The 22,237-nt window shown below is 42.4% G+C and overlaps 1 protein-coding gene across 1 annotated transcript in view; it reads left to right on the top strand.

Moving 5' to 3' along the window:
• The window catches only part of LOC111965841 (follistatin-like 5), a 250,919-nt gene that overhangs the window by 149,782 nt on the left and 78,900 nt on the right, over positions 1–22,237 (top strand). The window contains 2 exon segments of the mRNA XM_070444249.1: positions 15,556–15,752; positions 18,865–18,985. Coding sequence (XP_070300350.1) covers positions 15,556–15,752; positions 18,865–18,985 — 318 coding nt within the window.

The following is a 22,237-nucleotide window of genomic DNA, read 5'->3' as shown; positions in this document are numbered from 1 at the left end:
AAGCTATGTTATATAGTGCCCCAGCATATGTTACTCTAGTACCCCAGCTATGTTATCTAGTGCCCCAGCCATGCTTTCTAGTGCCCCAGCCATGCTTTCTAGTGCCCCAGCTATGTTATCTAGTGCCCCAGCTATGTTATCTAGTGCCCAGCTATGTTATCTAGTGCCCCAGCATGCATTTCTAGTGCCCCAGCTATGTTATCTAGTCCCCAGCTATGTTATCTAGTGCCCCAGCATGTTATCTTAGTGCCCCAGCTATGTTATCTAGTGCCCCAGCTATGTTATCTAGTGCCCCAGCATGTTATCTAGTACCCCAGCTATGTTATCTAGTGCCCCAGCTATGTTATCTAGTACCCCAGCTATGTTATTCTAGTGCCCCAGCTATGTTATCTAGTACCCCAGCTATGTTATCTAGTGCCCCAGTATGTTATCTAGTGCCCCAGCTATGTTATCTTATGCCCCAGCTATGTTTCTAGTGCCCCAGCTATGTTATCTAGTGCCCCAGCTATGTTATCTAGTGCCCCAGCCATGCTTTCTAGTGCCCCAGCTATGTTATCTAGTGCCCCAGCTCATAGTTATCTAGTACCCCAGCTATGTTATCTAGTACCCCAGCTATGTTATCTATGCCCCAGGCTATGTTGTCTAGTGCCCCAGCCATGCTTTCTAGTGGCTGGGGCACTAGATAACATAGCTGGGGCACTAGATAACATGGCTGGGGCACTAGATAACATAGCTGGGGCACTAGATAACATAGCTGGGGCACTAGATAACATAGCTGGGGTACTAGATAACATAGCTGGGGTACTAGATAACATAGCTGGGGCACTAGATAACATAGCTGGGGCACTAGACAACGTAGCTGGGGCACTAGATAACATAGCTGGGACACTAGAAARCATGGCTGGGGCACAAGCCAACATAGCAGGGGCACTAGACAACATAGCTGGGGCACTAAACAATTTAGCTGGGGCACTAGGAAACATACTGTAAATGGGGCACTAGTCAACATAGCTGGTGCACTAGACAACATGCTGTAGCTGATGCACTAGACAACATAGTTGGGGCACTATACACTATAATAACATAGCAAGGGCACTAGTTAACCTAGCTTGGGCACTAGACAGCATAGTTGGGGCACTAGACACCATAATAACATAGCTGAGGCAATAGACACTATAATAACATAGCTGGGGCACAAGACACGATAATAACATAACTGGGGCACTAGACACTAGAATATCATAGCTGGGGCTCTATAATAACATAGATGGGGCACTAGACAACATAGCTTTGTCTATAAACACTAGAATAACATCGATCAAATCAAATGTATATTTGTTACATGTGCCGAGTACAACAGGTGTGGACCTTACCGTGAAATGCTTACTTACAAGTCCTTAACAAACAATGCAGTTCAAGAAATAGAGTTAAGAAAATATTTACGAAATAAACTAAACAATTGTTTACAGACAGATTATTTCACTTATAATTCACTGTATCACAATTCCAGTGGGTCAGAAGATTACATACAATAAGTTGACTGTGCCTTTAAACAGCTTTCAAAATTCCAGAAAATTATGTCATGGCTTTAGAAGCTTCTGACATCATTTGAGTCAATTGGAGGTGTACCTGTGGATGTATTTCAAGGACTACCTTCAAACTCAATGTCTCTTTGTTTGGCATAATGGGAAAATCAAAATGAAGTACGACAAAGATCATACTTTTTGGAGAAATGTCCTYTGGTCTGATGAAACAAAAATAGAACTGTTTGGCCATAATGACCATTGTTATGTTTGGAGGAAAAAGGTGACGCTTGCAAGGGGGTGGCAGCATCATGTTGTGGGGGTGCTTTGCTGCAGGAGGGACTGGTGCACTTCACAAAATAGATGGCATCATGAGGAAGTAAAATTATGTGGATATATTAAAGCAATATCTCAAGACATCAGTCAGGAATTTAAAGCTTGGTCCGAATGGGTCTTCCAAAAGGACAATGACCCCAAGCATACTTCCAAAGTTGTGGCAAATTGGCTTAAGGACAACAAAGTCAAGGTATTGGAGTGGTCATCACAAAGTCCTGACTTCAATCCTATAGAAAAAGTGTGGGCAGAACTGAAAAAGTATGTGTGAGCAAGGAGACCTACAAACCTGTCTAGTTACACCAGCTCTGTCTGGAGGAATGGGCCAAAATTCACTCAACTTATTGTGGGAAGCTTGTGGAATGCTACCCAAAACATTTGACTCAAGTTAAACAATTTAAAGGCAATGCTACCAAATACTAATTTAGTGTACGTAAACTTCTGACCCACTTGGAATGTGATGGAAGAAATAAAGCTGAAATAAATCATTCTCTCTACTATTATTCTGACATTTCACAYTCTTAAAATATAATGGTGATCCTAACTGACCTAAAACAGGGCATTTTTACTAGGATTAAATGTCAGGAATTGTGAAAAACTGAGTTTAAATGTATTCCGCTAAGGTGTACGTAAACTTCCGACTTCAACTCTATATGTAGGGGTACAGAGTCAATGTGCGGGGGTACACGTTAGTTGAGGTAATTTCTACATGCTCATGGGAGTAAAGTTACTATGCATAGCTAATAAACAGAGAGTAGCACCAGTGTTAAAAACAAAGGGGGGGGGGGGGGGGGTCAATGTAAATAGTCTGGCGGGCCATTTGATTAATTGTTCAGCAGTCTTATGGCTTGTGGGTAGAAGCTGGTAACGAGCCTTTTGGACCTAGACTTGGTATTCTGGTGCTGTGCGGCAGCAGAGAGAACAGTCTATGACTTGGGTGACTGAGAGTCTTGAAAGTTTTTTGTGCCTTCCTCTGACACCGCCTAGTATATATGTCTTTGATGACAGGAAGCTTGGCCCAAGTGATCAAATCAAATCCAATTTTATGGGTCACATACATGTGTTTAGCAGATGTTATTGCTGCTGTASCAAAATACTTGTGTTTCTAGCTCCGACGGTGCAGTAATATCTAACAAGAAATATCTAACAAATTACACAACATATACCCAATACTCACAAATCTACGTAGGAATGAATTAAGACTATAAACATATGGACGAGCGATGTCAGAGCGGAATAGACTAAGATACAGTAGAATAGTATAGAAAACAGTATATACATATGAGATGAGTAATGCAAGGTATAGTAGAAATCCTCATGGACTGCACCAGATTTGCCAGTTCTTGCTGTGAGATGTTACCCAACTCTTCCACCAAGGCACATGCAAGTTCTGGGGGGAATGGCTCTAGCCCTCACCCTCTGATCCAACAGGTCCCAGACGTGCTCAATGGGATTGAGATCCGGGCTCTTCGGTGGCCATGGGAGAACACTGACATTCCTGTATAGCAGGAAATCATGCACAGAACGAGCAGTATGGCTGGTGGCATTGTCATGCTGGAGGGTCATGTCAGGATGACCCTGCAGGAAAGGTACCACATGAGGGAGGAGGACGTCTTCCCTGTAACGCACAGCGTTGAGATTGCCTGCAATGACAACAAGCTCAGGCCGATGATGCTGTGACACACCGCCCCAGACCATGACGGACCCTCCACCTCCAAATCAGTGGGTTTGTGCCCATAGGCAAAGTTGTTGCCGGTGATGTCTGGTGAGGACCTGCCTTACAGGCCTACAAGCCCTCAGTCCAGCCTCTCTCAGTCTATTGCGGACAGTCTGAGCACTGATGGAGGGACTGTGCATTCCTGGTGTAACTCGGGCAGTTGTTGTTGCCATCCTGTACCTGTCGCGCAGGTGTGAAGTTCGGATGTTCTGATCATGTGCAGGTGTTGTTACAAGTGGTCTGCCACTGCGAGGACGATCAGCTGTCTGTCCCGTCTCCCTGTAGTGCTGTCTTAGGCGTCTCACAGTACGGACATTGCAATTTATTGACCTGGCCACATCTGCAGTCCTCATGCATCCTTGCAGAATGCCTTTGGCACGTTCACGCAGATGAGCAGGGACCCTGGACATCTTTCTTTTGGTGTTTTTCAGTCAGTAGAAAGGCCTCTTTAGTGTCCTAAGTTTTCATAACTGTGACCTAATTGCCTACTGTCTATAAGCTGTTAGTGTCTTAACGACCGTTCCACAGGTGCATGTTCATTAATTGTTTATGGTTCATTGAACAAGCATGGGAAACAGTGTTTAAACCCTTTACAATGCAGATCTGTGAAGTTATTTGGATTTTTACGAATTATCTTTGAAAGACAGGGTCCTGAAAAAGGGACATTTCATTTTTTGCTGAGTTTACATATGAGATAAGTAAAACCAGATATGTAAACATTATTAAAGTGGCTAGTGTTCCATTCCTTAAAGTGACCAGTAATTTCTAGTCTATGCCTATAGGCAGCAGCCTCTAATGTGCTAGTGATTGCTCATTAACAGTCTGATGGCCTCGAGATTGAAAAACAGCTCCTGTCTCTAAGTCCCAGCCTTGATGCACCTGTACTGACCTCGTCTTCTGGATGATAGCGGGGTGAACAGGCAGTGGCTCGGGTGGTTGATGTCCTTGATAATCTTTTTGGCCTTCCTGTGACATCGGGTGCTGTAGGTGTCCTGGAGGGTGGGTAGTTTGCCCGCGGTAATGCTTTTGGCAGAATGCACCACCCACTGGAGAGCCTTGTGGTTGCGGGCAGTGCAGTTKCTGTACCAGGTGGTGATACAGCTGACAGAACGCTTTCAATTGTGCATCTGTAAAAGTTTGTGAGGGTTTTAGGTGACAAGCCACATTTCTTTAGCCTCCTGAGGGTGAAGAGGCTCTATGTACTGGGCTGTACGCACTATCTTCTGTAGCGCCTTACGGTCGGATGCCGAGCAGTTGTCATACCAGGCGGTGATGCAACTGGTCATGATGCTCTCGATGGTGCAGATGTCAAACTTTTTGAGGATCTAGGGATCCATGCCAAATCTTTTGAGAATCTTGAGGGGGTTAAGGCGTTGTTGTGCCCTCTTCACGACTGTATGTTTGGACCATGATAGTTTGTTGGTGATGTGGACACCAAAGAACTTGAAACTCTCGACCCACTACATTACAGCCCCGTCGATGTGAATGGGGCCATGTTCGGCCCTCCTTTTTCTGTAGTCCACGATCTGTTCCTTTGTCTTGCTCACATTGAGGGAGAGGCTGTTGTCCTGGAACCACACTGCCAGGTCTCTGGCATAGCTGTTCCTTCTGTCCATGTAGGAAAGGGCAGTGTGGAGTGCGATTGAGATTGCATCACCTGTGGATCTGTTGGGGCACTAGACAGCATAGCTGGGGCACTAGACAGTATAGTAACATAACAGGGGCACTAGGCACTACAATAACGTAACTGTGGCACTAGACACCATAATAACATCGCTGGGGCACTAGAAACTAGAATAACATAGCTGGGGCACTAGACACTATAATAACATAGCTGGGGCACTAGACAACATACCTGGAGAACTAGACACTAGAATAACATTGATGCTAAACTAGACACTAGAATAACATAGCTGGGGCACTAGACGCTATAATAATATCCTCTACCGCTTCTCTCTCCCGGATCCGGGATCCTCCTCATTTAAAAAAGCTGACTAGCATAGCCTAGCCTAACGGGACAGGGATATCATATAATATAATTTTCATGAAATCACAAGTCCAATACAACAAATGAAAGATAAACATCTTGTGAATCCAGCCATCATTTCCGATTTTTAAAATGTTTTACAGCGAAAACACTATGTATTTCTATTAGCTAACCACAATAGCCAAACACACAACCGCATATTTTCATCATGTTTCCACCGCATAGGTAGCTTTCACAAAACCGACAAAATAGAGATAAAATTAGTCACTAACCAAGAAACAACTTCATCAGATGACAGTCTTATAACATGTTATACAATACATTTATGTTTTGTTCGAAAATGTGCATATTTATAGCTACAAATCCTGGTTATACATTGTGAATACGTAGCAACGATTCACCAGAATCTCCGGAGAGATTTTGGACACTCACCTAATCTGACCAAAGAACTCATCATAAACTTTACATAAAAAWACTTGTTGTAAGGGCAAATGAAAGATACACTGGTTCTTAATGCAACCGCTGTGTTAGATTTWAAAAAATAACTTTACCATAACATACAGCTTATGTTATTGTGAGACAGCACTCACCAACACGGCGGAGAATAGGAGTCAACATTTTACACAGAAATACGAAATAACATCATAAATGTTTTCTTACTTTTGCTGAGCTTCCATCAGAATGTTGTACAAGGAGTCCTTGGTCCAGAATAAATCGTTGTTTGGTTTTAGAATGTCCATTTCTTCTGTCGAATTCGCGCCACAATGCTAGCCAAGGTTGCTAACATTCCCATCCTCTCATGGCACAAAGAACGGAAAACTCCAAAAGTCCCAATAAACGTTGAATAAACTGATAAAACTCGGTTGAAAAAASCTACTTTATGATGTTATTATCATATGTATCTAATAAAATCAGAGCCGGAGATATTCGCCGTGTATACCGAACGCTTTTCAGAAGACAATGTCGAGCTCCCCCGCGCACCTTCGAAGACAAAGAAAATWCCGGACCTGTCACTCCAAAAGCTCTTATTCGACCTCAGATCAAGCTAGACACGCCATTCCACCTTCCACTGCCTGTTGACATCTAGTGGAAGGCGTATGAAGTGCATGCATATCGATAAATAAAAGCCAGTTGAATAGGCAGGCCCTGAAACAGAGCCTCGTTTTCAGATTTTTCACTTCCTGTGTGGAAGTTTGCTGCCAAATTAGTTCTGTTTTACTCACAGATATAATTYGAACAGTTTTAGAAACTTCACAGTGTTTTCTATCCAATAGTAATAATAATATGCATATTGTATGATCTAGAATAGAGTACGAGGCAGTTTAATTTGGGCACGATTTTTTCCAAAGTGAAAACAGCGCCCCCCCCCTATTGACAAGAAGTTAAATCTGGGGCAATAGACACTACAATAACATAGCTAAGGCACTAGACACTAAAATAACATAGCTGGGGCACTAGACAGTATAATAACATACCTGGGGCACAAGACACTAGAATAACATAGCTGGGGCATTAGACAACATAGCTGGGGCACTAAGCATTATAAAACAATAACTGGGGCATTAGACAACATAGCTGGGGCACTAGAATAACATGGCTGGGGCACTAGACACTAGAATAATATAGCTGGGGCACTAGACACTATATTACCATAACTGGGGCACTAGATACTAGAACAACATAGCTGGGGTAATGGACACTAGAATAACATAGTGTAAGGACAGACGCTGGGAGACGAGAAGCAAGTACAGTGAGGGAACATTTAATAAATAACGGACAAGAAATAAAACATTAATGTCGACACGGGGAACAAACTGAGGAACAGACAGATATAGAGGAGGAAATGTCCAAGTGAGTCCAATATTCCGCTGATGCCTGTAATGATGGTGACAGGTGTGSGTAATGATGGGCCACCTGGCGCACTCAAGCGCCATAGAGGGGGAACGGGAGCAGTTGTGACTGTACCTGGGCGAGCCTGATGGCCCGGCCGAGGCGTGGGGGCCTGACGAGCCGGCTGAAGCATAACGTGGGGTGGGAGCCTGCCGAGCCAACCGAGGCAAGGAAACCTCTCGAGCCAGCTAAGGCGTGGTAGCCCAACGAGCCAGCTGAGGCAGCCCCGGTTTCTTTGACAGCGGCCCCAGATCCGATGTCACCAACCAAAACAAAAAACAAAACTCCCTGATGCTTCAAATGTTGTCAGCGTTCTGTGAGGACCGACGCTTGGAGCCTAGAATTAAGTACAGGGAGTAAACATTTCATTAATAAACAGACATTAAACAAGACGGGACAGCGTCTGGAAATGAAAAACATAACAACATTAATGCTGACACAGGGAACAAACTGAGGAACAGACAGATATAGAGGGGGCAATCAACAAAGTGAAGGAGTCCAGATGAGTCCAATATTGCGTTGTGTCTAGTGTCTTAGCTATGTTATTATAGGCACTAAACACTATAATAACATAGCTAGGGCACTAGGCACTATAATACCATAACTGGATTACTGGACAATATAGCTGGGGCACTAGACACTCCGATAACATAGCTGGGGCACTTGACACTAGAATAACAGAGTTGGGGCACTAGATAGCTAGGGCACTAGACACTTCAATAACATAGGTAGGGCACTTGACACTAGAATAACATAGTTGGGGCACTAGATATGATAATAACATAGCTGGGGCATAACATAGGAATAACATAGATGGGACACTAGACAACTTAGCTATGGCACTAGACACTTCGATAACATAGCTGGGGCCCTAGACACTATAATAACATAGCTGGGGCACTAGATATGATAACATAGCTGGGACACTAGACGCTAGGAATAACATAGATGGGACACAAGGCAACATAGCTAGGGCACTAGACACTTCGATAACATAGCTGGGGCACAAGACACTACAATTACATAGCTGGGGCACTAACTAGAATAATATAGCTGGGGCACTAGACAATGTAGCTGGGGCAAAAGACACTTTAATAAACATTTTTGGGGTAATACACACAAGGATAACCTAGCTAGGGCACTACAGTTGAAGTCAGAAGTTTACGTACACCTTAGCCAAATACATTTAAACTCAGTTTTTTACAATTCCTGACATTTAATCCTAGTAAAAATKTCCTGTCTTAGGTCAGTTAGGATCACCACTTTATTTTAAGAATGTGAAATGTCAGAATAATAGTAGAGAGAATTATGTATTTCAGCTTTATTTATTTCATCACATTCCCAGTGGGTCAGAAGGTTACATACACTCAATTAGAATTTGGTAGCATTGCCTTCAACTTGTTTAACTTGGGTCAAATGTTTTGGGTAGCCTTCCACAAGCTTCCCACAATAAGTTGGGTGAATTTTGGCCCATTCCTCCTGACAGAGCTGGAGTAACTGAATCAGGTTTGTGACCACATTTTCTATGGGATTGAGGTCAGGGCTTGTGATGGCCACTCCAATACCTTGACTTTGTTGTCCTTAAGTCATTTTGCCACAACTTTGGAAGTATGCTTGGGGTCATTGTCCTTTTGGAAGACCCATTTGCGACCAAGCTTTAACTTCCTGACTGATGTCTTGAGATGTTGCTTCAATATATCCCCAAAATTTTACTTCCTCATGATGCAATCTATTTTGTGAAGTGCACCAGTCCCTCCTGCAGCAAAGCACCCCCACAACATGATGCTGCTACCCCCGTGCTTCACGGTTGGGACGGTGTTCTTCGGACTGCAAGCCTCCCCATTTTTCCTCCAAATATAAGATGGTCATTATGGCCAAACAGTTCTATTTTTGTTTCATCAGACCAAAGGACATATCTCCAAAAAGTACAATCTTTGTCCCCATGTGCCGTTGCAAACCATAGTCTGGCTTTTCTATGGTGGTTTTGGAGCAGTGGCTTCTTCCTTGCTGAGCGGCCTTTCAGGTTATGTCGATGTAGTACTCGATTTACTGTGGATATAGATACTTTTGTACCTATTTCCTCCAGCATCTTCACAAGATCCCTAGCTGTTGTTGTCCTTTACTGTTGAGAACACTTGTCTAAAGCAACTCAAAACATTCCCTCAACCTTACTTTCATCCTTTACTATTTTATTTTTGGATTGGATGAAAGCAAAGTCTACTCAGGTGTTTCGTAATTGAGAACAGACAATGGAACTGTCATTATGAGAGTGACACTTCTCTACATACAAGAAAATACGTTTTACTATATGTCATGTGTTGGAACAACAAGTTCCAGTCATTGTTTTTGCTCGCAACTCTTCTATGCTAAATATTTATTGTAGTTGACTCTTTTGACGAGTCTGCTTTGATGGTGCTATAAGCTTTCCTCCTACTGTCAGAGTTGATGTTTGGTGTGGTATACCTGTGGCTTTTTTGGTGGCACAATGCTGTAAGATTGAAGTCATTGTTCATGTTATCTTAGGGAAAGCAGTCATTCAAAGCATTGCCATTTAGCACACTCACAATGCTGATGCATCCCCCCTTGAACATGCAATACAGAAAACAGTGTGTTCCAGGATTAAGTTTAATGAGTGTTAGGTATTCCCTGGTGGTATTTTGACAGTTAGGTTAAATGTGTCAGGTAGGTTTGACAAAAATAAAGTACACATTTAAAAAAAAAAAAATAGAAATAGGGTTCTGGGATTGATTTGCACTTTTCGCACCAAAGTACGTTAATCTCTAGGAGACAGAACGCATCTCCTTCCTGAGTGGTATGACGGCTGCATGGTCCCATGGTGTTTATACTTGCGTACTATTGTTTGTACAGATGAACGTGGTACCTTCAGGCGTTTGGAAATTGCTCCCAAGGATGAACCAGACTTGTGGAGGTCTACAATTGTTGTCTTTGCTGATTTCTTTTGATTTTCCCATGATGTCAAGCAAAGAGGCACTGAGTTTGAAGGTAGGCCTTGAAATACATCCACAGGTACACCTGCAATTGACTCAAATTATGTCAATTAGCCTTTCAGAAGCTTCTAAAGCCATGACATCGTTTTAAGGAATTTTCCAAGCTGTTTAAAAGCACAGTCAACTTAGTGTATGTAAACTTCTGACCCACTGAAATTGTCATACAGTGAATTATAAGTGAAATAATCTGTTTGTAAACAATTGTTGGAAAAATTACTTGTGTCATGCACAAAGTAGATGTCCTAAACGACTTGCCAAAACTATAGTTTGTTAACAAGAAATTTGTGGAGTGGTTGAAAAATTTGTTTTAATGACTCCAACCTAAGTGTATGTAAACTTCCGACTTCAACTGTAGTTAGTATGCCAAAAGTTCCCGAATGTCGTAATAAATTCGCAAARATATGAGGTATACACGCAGAGGACACTATTCCTGTACTTTATGGCCCATAATGGAATTCTTCAGGATATTGACGTGGCTTCACAYTGTTTTCAGATTTGATGAAAATGGCSTAAAATATGCAGCCGAAGTACAACGAGAGCGGATACAAATTCATTGCTTTAACTAATTATGACAAATGTTAAGAAAATGTTGAGCAATGTAATAAAGTAATGACTTTTCAAATAAGTTAACTTACACGTTATGTTGGCTGACAATTTGTTAKCTACACTGTCCTTACGAACAACATTGCATATCTTTACAGCAGTATGTACCGGTATGTTGTTAGCTAGCTACCTAACGTTAGTTGGCTACTTATACATCAAACTTTCCAGTGTATTAACTATAGGCTATCTAACCAACTACCCAATGTTTATTGACTTGATTATTCCCGTCAAATTTAGCTTAGCTTAATGGTATAGTCGTTGTGCGTTCTCAATGGACATTCGTTCTGGCTATCTACTCCAATTTCACATCACTCTCGTCTGAGTGTACCACAGCACAAAATAATGAATTTACGAGTGCCCCAACACCCGTTGAATATGGCCAGTGTCATTAAATGCCGGCAAAAAAGCGTAATTAAATTGGTGCCATCAGCACAGTTCCAGTACAGTTACCAACGCTCTGGATAACATGAAAACTGCCTAACCAGCTCTGCAAGGGCGAGTAAAATGGTCAGAGTGGCCTCATTTGTGTCTGGAAGTAGCTAGCAAGCTAGGCAACGTTAGCTTGGGTGCTGTTGTAAGGTCAAAACGCTCAAATCAACCCTACTCCTCGGCCTGAGCGTCCAGTGTGCGCTCCGAGAGCGAAATGCTCTTTTATTTACAAACGGACAATCTGACAATGCTCTTATTTYACAGAGCACACTCTGGCACTCCAGATTGAATTTAAGAACACACCCGAAGTCGTAAAATGTCTATCTAGTAATTTGCTATGCTAACTAACTAGCAAAAGGTTGCATAGCAACGGCATCAACTTCCGGTAGACCAACGAAGAGCTAGTACGTTCAAATTAAAGGATACTGTTTGTTTACGGTATTCTAAAATACCGTAAAAACTAATAGTATATAGTATGTAGTATATACTCATTAAGTATGTAATATACAGTGTGTTAGTATAGGTATTCGATCCCAGCTTATGAGATTCGCGGTGAAATTTTTTAGGAACTTCTTATATTTTTATTTTTAGAAACACGCTGTTTTTGCATATGTAGTCACTGGTATGGTGGTGGAGATAATTAATATAAGGTTGAAAAGTGGCGAAATTCCCCTTTAAGTATATATTTTTTGTTTCGTTTTTTATTTTCTACCATGGCTGTTAAAACCTCTACGGACCACCCATCCCGGATCCGGGATCATTCTCATCAGAAGCGCTGACTAGCATAGCCTAGCCTAGCGCCACAGGGATATCATATAATATAATTTCATGAAATCACAAGTCCAATACAGCAAATGAAAGATAAACATCTTGTGAATCCAGCCAACATGTCCGATTTTTTAAATGTTTTACAGCGAAAACACAACATATATTTATGTTAGCTCACCACAATAGCCCAAAACACAACGCCATTTTTTCACCGTAAAGATAGCTTTCACAAAACCCTCAAATAGAGATAAAATTAATCACTAACCTTTGAACAACTTCATCAGATGACAGTCTTATGACATCATGTTATACAATACATTTATGTTTTGTTCGAAAATGTGCATATTTATAGCTACAAATGGTGGTTTTACATTGCCGCCATGGTCACAAATGGCACCAAAATGTCCGGAGAAATTTTAGACAGCCACGTAATCTAACAGAAAATTTCATCATAAACTTTGCTGAAAAATACATGTTGCACATATAATTAAAGATACACTGGTTCTTAATGCAACCGCTGTGTTAGATWAAAAAAAAAAAAACTTTWGTAAAAAGCACAGCATGCAATAATCTGAGACAGCGCTCAGCCATTCTCCGCCATGTTGGAGTCCAAAGAGTCCACAAAAATACGAAATAACATCATAAATATTCCCTTACCTTTGATGAACTTTCATCAGAATGCAGTGCCAGGAATCCTAGTTCCATAATAAATCGTTGTTTTGTTTTAGAATGTCCATTTCTTCTGTCGAATTAGCAACTTTGGCTAGCATGGTGTAGCGCACGTGTCCATGAAGATTTTACGCATGAACGAAAAATTCTAAAAGTGATAATAAAAGTCGAATAAACTGGTCAAACTCAGTTGAGAATCCATCTTTAGGATGTCTTTCACAAATATATCCAATAACGTCCCAGACGGAACATTTCTTCGTGTCTACCTAACGCATTGCAGACAAAGATATGACAAGCCCTAAGTGCGTAGCCAAATACTGCCAATATGGCTGACCTCTCACTCCAACGACTCCCATCCGGTCCCAGAGAAGGCTAGACACTTCATTCCACGTTCTACTGCATGTTGACATCTAGTGGAAGGCGTATGAAGTGCATACAGATCCATAAATACAAGACAATTGAATAGGCGAAGCCTTTCACAGAGACCCATTTCAGAATTTTCACTTCCTGTTTGGAAGTTTGCCTGCCAAATGAGTTCTGTTTTACTCACAGATATAATTCAAACAGTTTTAGAAACTTCAGAGTGTTTTCTATCCAATAGTAATAATAATATGCATATCATATGATCTAGGACAGAGTACGAGGCCGTTTAAATTGGGCACGATTTTATCCAGAAGTGAAAAGGGTGCCCCCTATTTCCAAGAGGTTATTAAAGGGATACTTTGGGATTTTGGAAATGAGGAGAAAGAGCCAATGCTAACTAGCATTAGCGCAATGATTGGAAGTCCTTGCAAGCAGATACCCATAGACATTGCGCATAAAAAGTTAGCAATTGCGCTAGCGCAAGTTAGCAATTTCCTTCAAACTGCATTTTAGAAGTCCATCTGACTCTGGGGAAGTAGATAAATGGCCTCATTGCCAAAATACTGAAGAATCCCTTTAATGAATACTCACACATGTGTGTATTATATAAAAAGAGAGTGAGTGTGTATATGTGTCTGTCTGTCTGCCTGCCTGCCTGCCTGCCTGTGTGTGTGTGTGTGTCTGTGTCTATGTCTGTATCACAGGAGGTTGGTGGCTACTTAAATGGGGAGGACGGGCTCATGGTAATGGCTGGTGCGGAATAGGTCTGTGTGTGTCTGTCTATCCGTAAGTGTATGTGTGTGAGTGCATGTGTGCATTCGTGCGTGCGTTTGTTTGTGTGTGTGCATGCATACAGTGGGACTGTCTGTCTGGTTGTGGGTCTGGCGGTCGGTCGGTCGGTCGGTCGGTCGGTCTTTTGATGACACTGACCTTCATATCCCCTGGGCTAGGACTAGCAGCCATTTATCTTTTATTCATTCGGCCATTTCTGAGGAAGGCAGCTTTTCTGTCACCAAGGCTTGTCGAAAATGAGGCAATTTCATGATGTGCGGCGCTTGGCGGCCAAATGGTGCACAGTCACACACTGTAACAGGTGATGCCACAGTCCTGGAGAGGCTGTGTCTATGAAGGCTCCAGCTTTGAGATGACTGTCTGTCACTGAATGTGTTACGCCACTTTTGAGAACACTTGTCTAAAGCAACTCAAAACATTCCCTCAACCTTACTTTCATCCTTTACTATTTTATTTTTGGATTGGATGAAAGCAAAGTCTACTCAGGTGTTTCGTAATTGACAACAGCCAATGGAACTGTCATTATGAGAGTGACACTTCTCTACATACAAGAAAATAAGTTTTACTATATGTCATGTGTTGGAACAACAAGTTCCAGTCATTATTTTTTGTTCGTAACTCTTCTATGCTAAATATTTATTGTAGTTGACTCTTTTGACGAGTCTGCTTTGATGGTGCATTGCAAATACACATCATAAGCTTTCCTCCTACTGTCAGAGCTGGTGTTTGACATTGAGCAATGATTTCGCTCATCGATGGCTTTCTGTTGATGTTGATGTGGCTTTTTTGGTGGCGCAAGGCTGTAAGATTAAAGTCATTGTTGATGTTGTCTTAGGGAAAGCAGTCATTCAAAGCATTGCCATTTAGCACACTTACAATGCTGATGCACCCCCCCCCCCTGAACATGCAATACAGAAAACAGTGTGTTCCAGGATGAAGTTTAATGAGTGTTAGGTATTCCCTGGTGGTATTTTGACAGTTAGGTTAAATGTGTCAGGTAGGTTTGACAAAAATAAAGTACACCTTTTTTTAAATCGAAATAGAGTTGATCATGTGAGGTTGTTGCTATTATGATTTGAATGGCAATGCTTTTGATCAGAATATTAACATAATTAATTGATATCTGACATATGGTAAAGTTAAGAGCTTAATAACACTCCCTTGGCAGAGACCAAAATTAGGAAAAAATTCTGCCTCACATGTAATAATTTTTTACATATTATGTGGAAAACAAGGCATCTGACATTTGAATTACAGTGTACTGTTTGCATAATGTACTGTGTGGTTTACATATGAAGTGACATAACTGACATTTCTAACTCAAACAACTCCTTTCGTGAAAGCTTTTACCTTAAATATTCTGCATTAACAGAGACTCATTAGCACACAGGTGTGCCCATTGACTTAATATGTGTCTTACATGATTCAGAAATGTTAGACACTAACTTATTCTCTCTTGTTGTTGTTCCTCAGATGACAACTGCAGACTGAGTGACTACCGGAGGCTGAAGACCAAGATTCTGGACATGTATGACCAGAGATACATGGCAACTGGCAACCGTGGGAGCCATAAAAACAACATGGCCACCAGGAAGAAGCTGGTCGATGTTGTGTTTAAGCGCTTCGACGCCGATGGTAGCAGGAGAGTAGACAGCAGTGAACTATCACAGGTGAGGAGATGAGGGTGGGACTTTGATGTCAAAGAAAAGGGAAAACCAACAACATCCCAACATTGTGTTTGCTACACACCAAGGAGTAGCGAACTGTCACAAGTGTGGACATGAGGGTAGACTATAAAGCCACAGTAAATGTCTCTCCCACATGTCAGTAGCCATGCCATCGCACCTTCCCTGAATTGAAAATCTTAAACAAACAGAACCTAAACATTGTGTTTACTATACTAGGAGTTTACTATGAGCCATCTTAATGCCCTGAGCATTATTTTCCCTTTTATTCCCTTCATTTTGTCTTTAATTCGTAAAGCGAGGTACAAAGAGTTGCCGTTAAATCTTTCGAAATATAATAATCCAAGTCAAAGGAACTTTCCGCTCATGGGAGAATGCTTTGGCTGTTATTGCCAGAAAGCGTGGTTGAAAAGGGAGCTTTGAGATGCTTTCATGAGAAAGGAAGACATTTTACGCATAATAAATACATGTCTCACAATACCTGAGGACTAGTTTATATGCCACGCATTTAAATAATGAATAGGTAAGCAACTACTGCTGGTTTAAATAACCTTTCAACTGCTCTCAGGTCAGTTTCATACTAATATATCCAGCGGCACTCTGATTCCGCCAGAATCTATTGGAATGATGTGAGAGAGGAAACTAGCTTGATTCATATTCTTATGCATTCACTTTTTTTTTTATACAAAGTGCCCCATTTGATTACTGCCAACAGCTCTGATATTATTAAACTATATTTTCATATCATTTGCATTTTTTTTTACATAACAGCGAGGATTTCAGCTCAGAGATGAGAGCACAAATCAATGCAAAGTGGGTGAAATAAAGTGTTAGGCTTTCTTTGAATATGCAAATATGCCCCGTTGACACATTGGAAAGTTGCTTTAGGTAGTAACCATAGATACCAAAGGTATTAAACTACGGATGACACTGAGGGCTAGACACCAAGCTATGAGCCATCGTCTATCCAAGTGTTTGAATGTCAGTCTGTCCATAAACATCCACTGCACAGATTGAGTAACGCCATGTTGGTTTTAAAGCATTCCTCACAGGAAAATGCTACAGTCTCTCTTAAACCTTGAGGCATATGGTGATGTTGACACACAGTACATACGGTATACAGTACAAACGTGTTGTAGCTATTTTAAGGCAAAGTTTTTAATGTCTTGTTTACAAAAGCACACCGCAGTCATTCATTCTGAATCTCAGACGTTGACACAGTTGACCTTAATCTATGTCACATCACAGAGGTCACTTATGGCCGAGAATTCAATCAGTAAAATAACTAATTTCCTCGCTCTTCACTCTTGCCATGTTAAATTATACAAATTTGATGTGACCGATAATTTCAGACCTCGTTTACGAGTCTGCTATTTGTGTAATTGTTCATTGTAAAAGAGGTGTTACATTTGACTGACTGTCTAATGTCCCGTCGCCTCTGTAAATGGGGTGTTAATTTGACACGGACTGTGGCTGCATTCCAAACACACGTTACAGCTGTTTCTCTAACATAATGTGTGTAATTTTGTTAGTTTGGTTAAAAGGTTCAGGCTTGGCATGGTGTGTGTTTATGTGTGGGTATGTGTTTGTGTACTTCCATGCTTGTGTGTGTGTGTGCGTGTCTGGGTGGAGGGGGTGGTGCACTCCCTCCACCCAATCTTCAGACACTGATCCCCTTCTTTATGTTGTTGCAATCAGATGGGTCGATTCTGCCAGTACATCCAACCTGAACATCAACTACAGAGCATGGGAAAGATGGTTTGATTTCAGGCCGGGACATAAAACATTTAAGAGATGGTGTGAGAATCATCAAAGACTGGGGTGACACACAGCCACTCTGATATTACCATCTCCCTTAATCAAACCATCTGCCATGGGGCCAATCAGGAAGGCAGAGAATAATTTGGAATACCACGTTTTTTGATAATACTTTCGCTGAACCAATTGTGCCTAGGTAACGCATTATGAATGTATACATTTGCCATTCAAGTATTGTTATAGATTTTCTAAAAGGAGACATAGACTTTTATGAATGCTTTTAGCAAGTGTTGTAATGCACTGTGAAGTGACAGAGCTCAATGTAAATACATTTCTAGTGCATTATCATACACAGCTGGCTTAAAGAGCATTTTCAAATGCAACTAATGAGGTTCAATCATCAAACAAATTGTGATCATTCTACATAGCTTACACTTTTAGTTCAATAAGTGTTCAGAAAGCATAGCCAACGCTGCAGGGAAAAAGACAAAGTAGTGGATGATTCATTAAGCAGTAATATTTTGTCAAGATTTATGACAGCTGATCTAGAATGATGGATGAGTGAATGTCGCCCCGAGATGTGATTTATTTCAAACCTTATATAAAACAGGTCTTTGCACCATGAAAAGCGTTTTCCTCAGCATATTTACTTCCMGAAATAAGAGATCAATACACAATCAAGTTCAAACTTAAATGTGAAATTGAGTTTAGGTTAGAAACCACATACTTAGAAAGAGAATTGATCGTGTTACATTGCATGCTCTATGCTGTAACATTAGAAATCCCAGTTCCATGGTTGGTTCCCGGGTTTCAGCACCAAAAAATGGAGATGGGGGGAAAAGGTACAAGAAAAAAGCAAACCCCAGACCCCAAAATACCAGACTTAGACTTACTGTCTAGCTTTAACTGTAAGTTACATACTAGACCAGGTSTAGACATAGCTTTAACTGTAAGTTACATACTAGATCAGGTCTAGACATAGCTTTAACTGTAAGTTACATACTAGACCAGGTCTAGACATAGCTTTAATTGTACTAGACCAGGTCTAGACATAGCTTTAACTGTAAGTTACATACTAGACCAGGTCTAGACATAGCTTTAACTGTAACTTACATACTAGACCAGGTCTAGACATAGCTTTTACTGTAACTTACATACTAGACCAGGTCTAGACATAGCTTTAACTGTAACTTACATACTAGACCAGGTCTAGACATAGCTTTATCTGTAAGTTACATATTAGTCAAGGTCTAGACGTTACCTACTTGCCCAGGTCTAGAATGAGCTTTAACTATAAGTTACGTACTGGCCCAGGTCTCAATGCATTTTTCTGTTGCAGGTCATCAAGCAGGAAGGTCTGTTCAAGGAGGTCTCTGAGTGCACCCTGTTTGACCTTCTCAAATACAACGACATCAACGACGACGAGCACCTGACAAAGGACGAGTTCTATACAGCTTTCGGTGAGTGGCAGGATCAACTGATAATGCTTATATTTTGTCATGCAGGGCGGTAAGGTTGTGTAAAATACTCAAGTGTGTATTTGAGTGCCATGTGTATATTTTTCTCTTTTCTATGTATTACCATTTACGTTTTACTTTTTTGACAAGGATATTTGAAGAAGAATACCCTCCACAGGCTGTGTTGACTTGGACAATAGACATGCTTTCAGACACATAGAGTTAAAAGCTTTATAAGCAACCTATGCCTTTTTGGGACAGAAAAGTGGATAAAACTGTTTACAATGTTTACTGTTTAATCAGAATCATAAAACACGGGACGAGATGTTAAAACGGTCCATTGTGCCAATAGATGGTATGCACTCACATGAGATTTGCYGTGATGTTGACAGAGTGGCATGGGAGGTTTATTTCTTAGACTGGGTTAAGATGTCAATTTTGGGACACATCCTCAGTAGTGTGCCTTCGAATCAGTGGGTGTTTCGGCCTTTAATCACTAAACACCCTCATCAAAGGTGGCCAGCTAAAGGGTGATCAAGCCTTAGCTTGTGTCCCATGCCCAATTAAGATTTCCCACGGGACTATGCAAGGCAGGGGCGTCCTCTTCCCTGAGCCAGCCCTACAGCTGACCGCATACCTCATATGCSCTCCTCAAGTTGGAGGGATCTGAATTGGGTTCTCAGGTGGGGGTGGGGGGGTCATGAAGTTATAGCCCAGCAAGRGTCCTTCYGTTTRATCCAGATCCACTGGCTGCCTCTTCAGCTGCTTGAGAAACTGCTCTGACGGTCTGCCGCAGAGCCTGTCCATGGATTCCAAGTTCTTTCAGCAACCTGATGGTGGAAGAAGCCACGAATCCTCTGCATCCCACTTCAACTGGCCAGACTTTTGCATTCCAGCCACGCTGAGTTGCGTCTGCTGCCAACTCTGTGTAACGCAGTTTCTTACTCTCGTAGGCCTCTTCAACAGAGTTTTCCCACGGGACTGTGAGCTCTATGATGTACACAGCCTTTCGTGAAGGGGACCACGCGACCCCAGAGTACACCCATGCTCTGGCCGTAAGGTGGTCAGAAGCAATCTCAGGTGGAAAAATGAGTTCGCCCTGGGCATTATGACACAAGCATCTTACCATCCGCGGCCATGTCCTAGGTGTTCTTAGATTCTGGCTTGTAGGAGGATGCTTTGGCCTTTTTCTGTCCGCTCCGGATGAATGTTTGTATCGGTTCTTGCACAGGGATTGCTCTGTTTTTGGAGGTAATGAATTGGTTGCACTCCTCTTGGTCTCAAATGCTGCAGCCGGCTGCTTGAAGGACCCTGATTGTGCTCGCAGGTGTAGCGGTTCGTGAGAAGGCTGGTCTTGCAACCTGTCATTATATGCCGTGAGAGTCGCTGGATGCTGGGCAGAGGGGGCAGATCGGGTCCTCTGCCATACCATTGATGTAGGTTTTTTGGGGGTGGAAGCACATCATAAACAGCTCTTATGATGAAGCTGATGTTGCTTGCCTCCATTTGCCAAAGCTCACTCCAGTTGATCTTTCTCCTTCCAGCGCTTCCCACCGGCGTCCATTGCCCTTGTTTAGCAAGAGAGACAGCCTTTGCACTTCTTGCAGTCTCCTCCTGTCTGCGCACCTCCTCGACCACCAGCTTCCTGCGTTCAGATGTTGTTGCCTTATGGAACGTTGGTTGCTTGCTGCCAGGCCAAAGCCTCCTCTTCCATGCTGGATATTCCCCACAATGTCTTGGTGTCTCAAGGCTGATGTTGCTTGCTGCGCACGCATTGGATGATGTCCATTTCCGTCCAGTTTGTAGGGGAGGTGCAGCCTTGCTAATGGTCTGGTCTTTGGAGTCCTTCAATGTCATCTGAAGTCTTACTTTAGAGCACTTGTACTCCTCCGTTACTTGTAAGAGGTAGTTCAAGGACCCCTTTGCCATTGAGGCCGATGTTACTCAGGCATCGTGGGACACCCAGCCATTTCTTCACGTATGAGGTAATGTTCCCTCCATCTTCTCCACTGTTGTTATTGGGACCTCATAGACGGTGAGTGGCCACATTACCGGGGGAGAAGTCCAAACTGTAGGCACCAAAGCTTGAGCTTCCCAGGCAGTAGGTCTTGTTGATGTTCTCAGACCGTCGGCGATGTCCTGTCTTACTTGCTGCACTTGATCTTTATCCAGGAGGCTTTCGTTGTACCATCTACCCAGGCTCTAGACGGGTTGCTCAGACACCGTTGGTATCGGGTCATCTCCAATGCAGAACCTCACATCTTTAAGCTGTCCTTGACTATGGAGATGCTTCGAGATTTGCTTGGCTTGATTTTCATCCGGGCCACTTGATGTTATCCTGCAGTTTTGCAAGTAGCCGCCTGTGCATGCTGCAGTGGTGGTCAGTGTGTAGTCATGTCATCCATGTATGCTCGGATAGGTGGAGAGCGGAGCCCTTCCTTAGTTCTCTCACCGCCGACCACCCATCTCGATGCCCTGATGATGACTTCCATGGCCATAGTGAAGGCCAGAGGTGAAATTGTACAGCCTGCCATTATGCCCACTTCCAGCGCTGCCATGTTGTTGTGAAGTCAGGTGTTGTGAAACACAATTGCAGGTCTTGGAAATAGGCCTTTACCAGTGTAGTGATGGGTTCTGGTACGTGGAAAAAGTTGAAGATTCCCAGAGGAGTTTATGGGGAACTGAGCCAAAGGCATTGGCCAGGTCGAGGAAGATGACATAGAGGTCTCCTTGTCTTTCTTAGCTTGTTTGGATCTGTGCCAAATCATACTAGTATGTTCCAGGCAACCAGAGAAACCAGGAATGCCTGTTTCTGTACTGATGTATCAATGTACTTGTTCCTTTCCAGGTAAGTGGACAGCCTCTGTGCTATTATACTGAAAAAGATCTTCCCTTCGACGTTGAGAAGGGAGATTGGTCGAATTGACTGATGTCTGTCGCATTCTTCTCTTTCCGGATTAGCACACCACCAGCCCTTCGCCATGCCTTTGGTATTATTTCCTTCTGCCACACTATCCTCATGAGCCTCCAAAGAAAGCGTAGAACATCCGGGGCGTTCTTGTAGAGCTTATATGTACTCCATTAGGCCCAGGCCGCGAGGCCGCTCTTGCTCGTCGGACACCGTTCTCTACTTCCTTCCATTTTGGAGGGTCAGTGTCCAGATTGAATTCTGGTGGTTGAATAGGTGGGATGTCATGTGGGATGATTATCTGCTCATGCCTTTCCTGTCCTGGTGGACCTTTTCCACATGTTCTT

The sequence above is a fragment of the Salvelinus sp. IW2-2015 genome, linkage group LG6.2, assembly GCF_002910315.2.
Source record: "Salvelinus sp. IW2-2015 linkage group LG6.2, ASM291031v2, whole genome shotgun sequence".
Lineage (NCBI taxonomy): Eukaryota > Metazoa > Chordata > Actinopteri > Salmoniformes > Salmonidae > Salvelinus > Salvelinus sp. IW2-2015.
The sequence above is the reverse complement of the archived record's forward strand: the minus strand, read 5'-3'. Positions and strand labels throughout refer to the sequence as shown.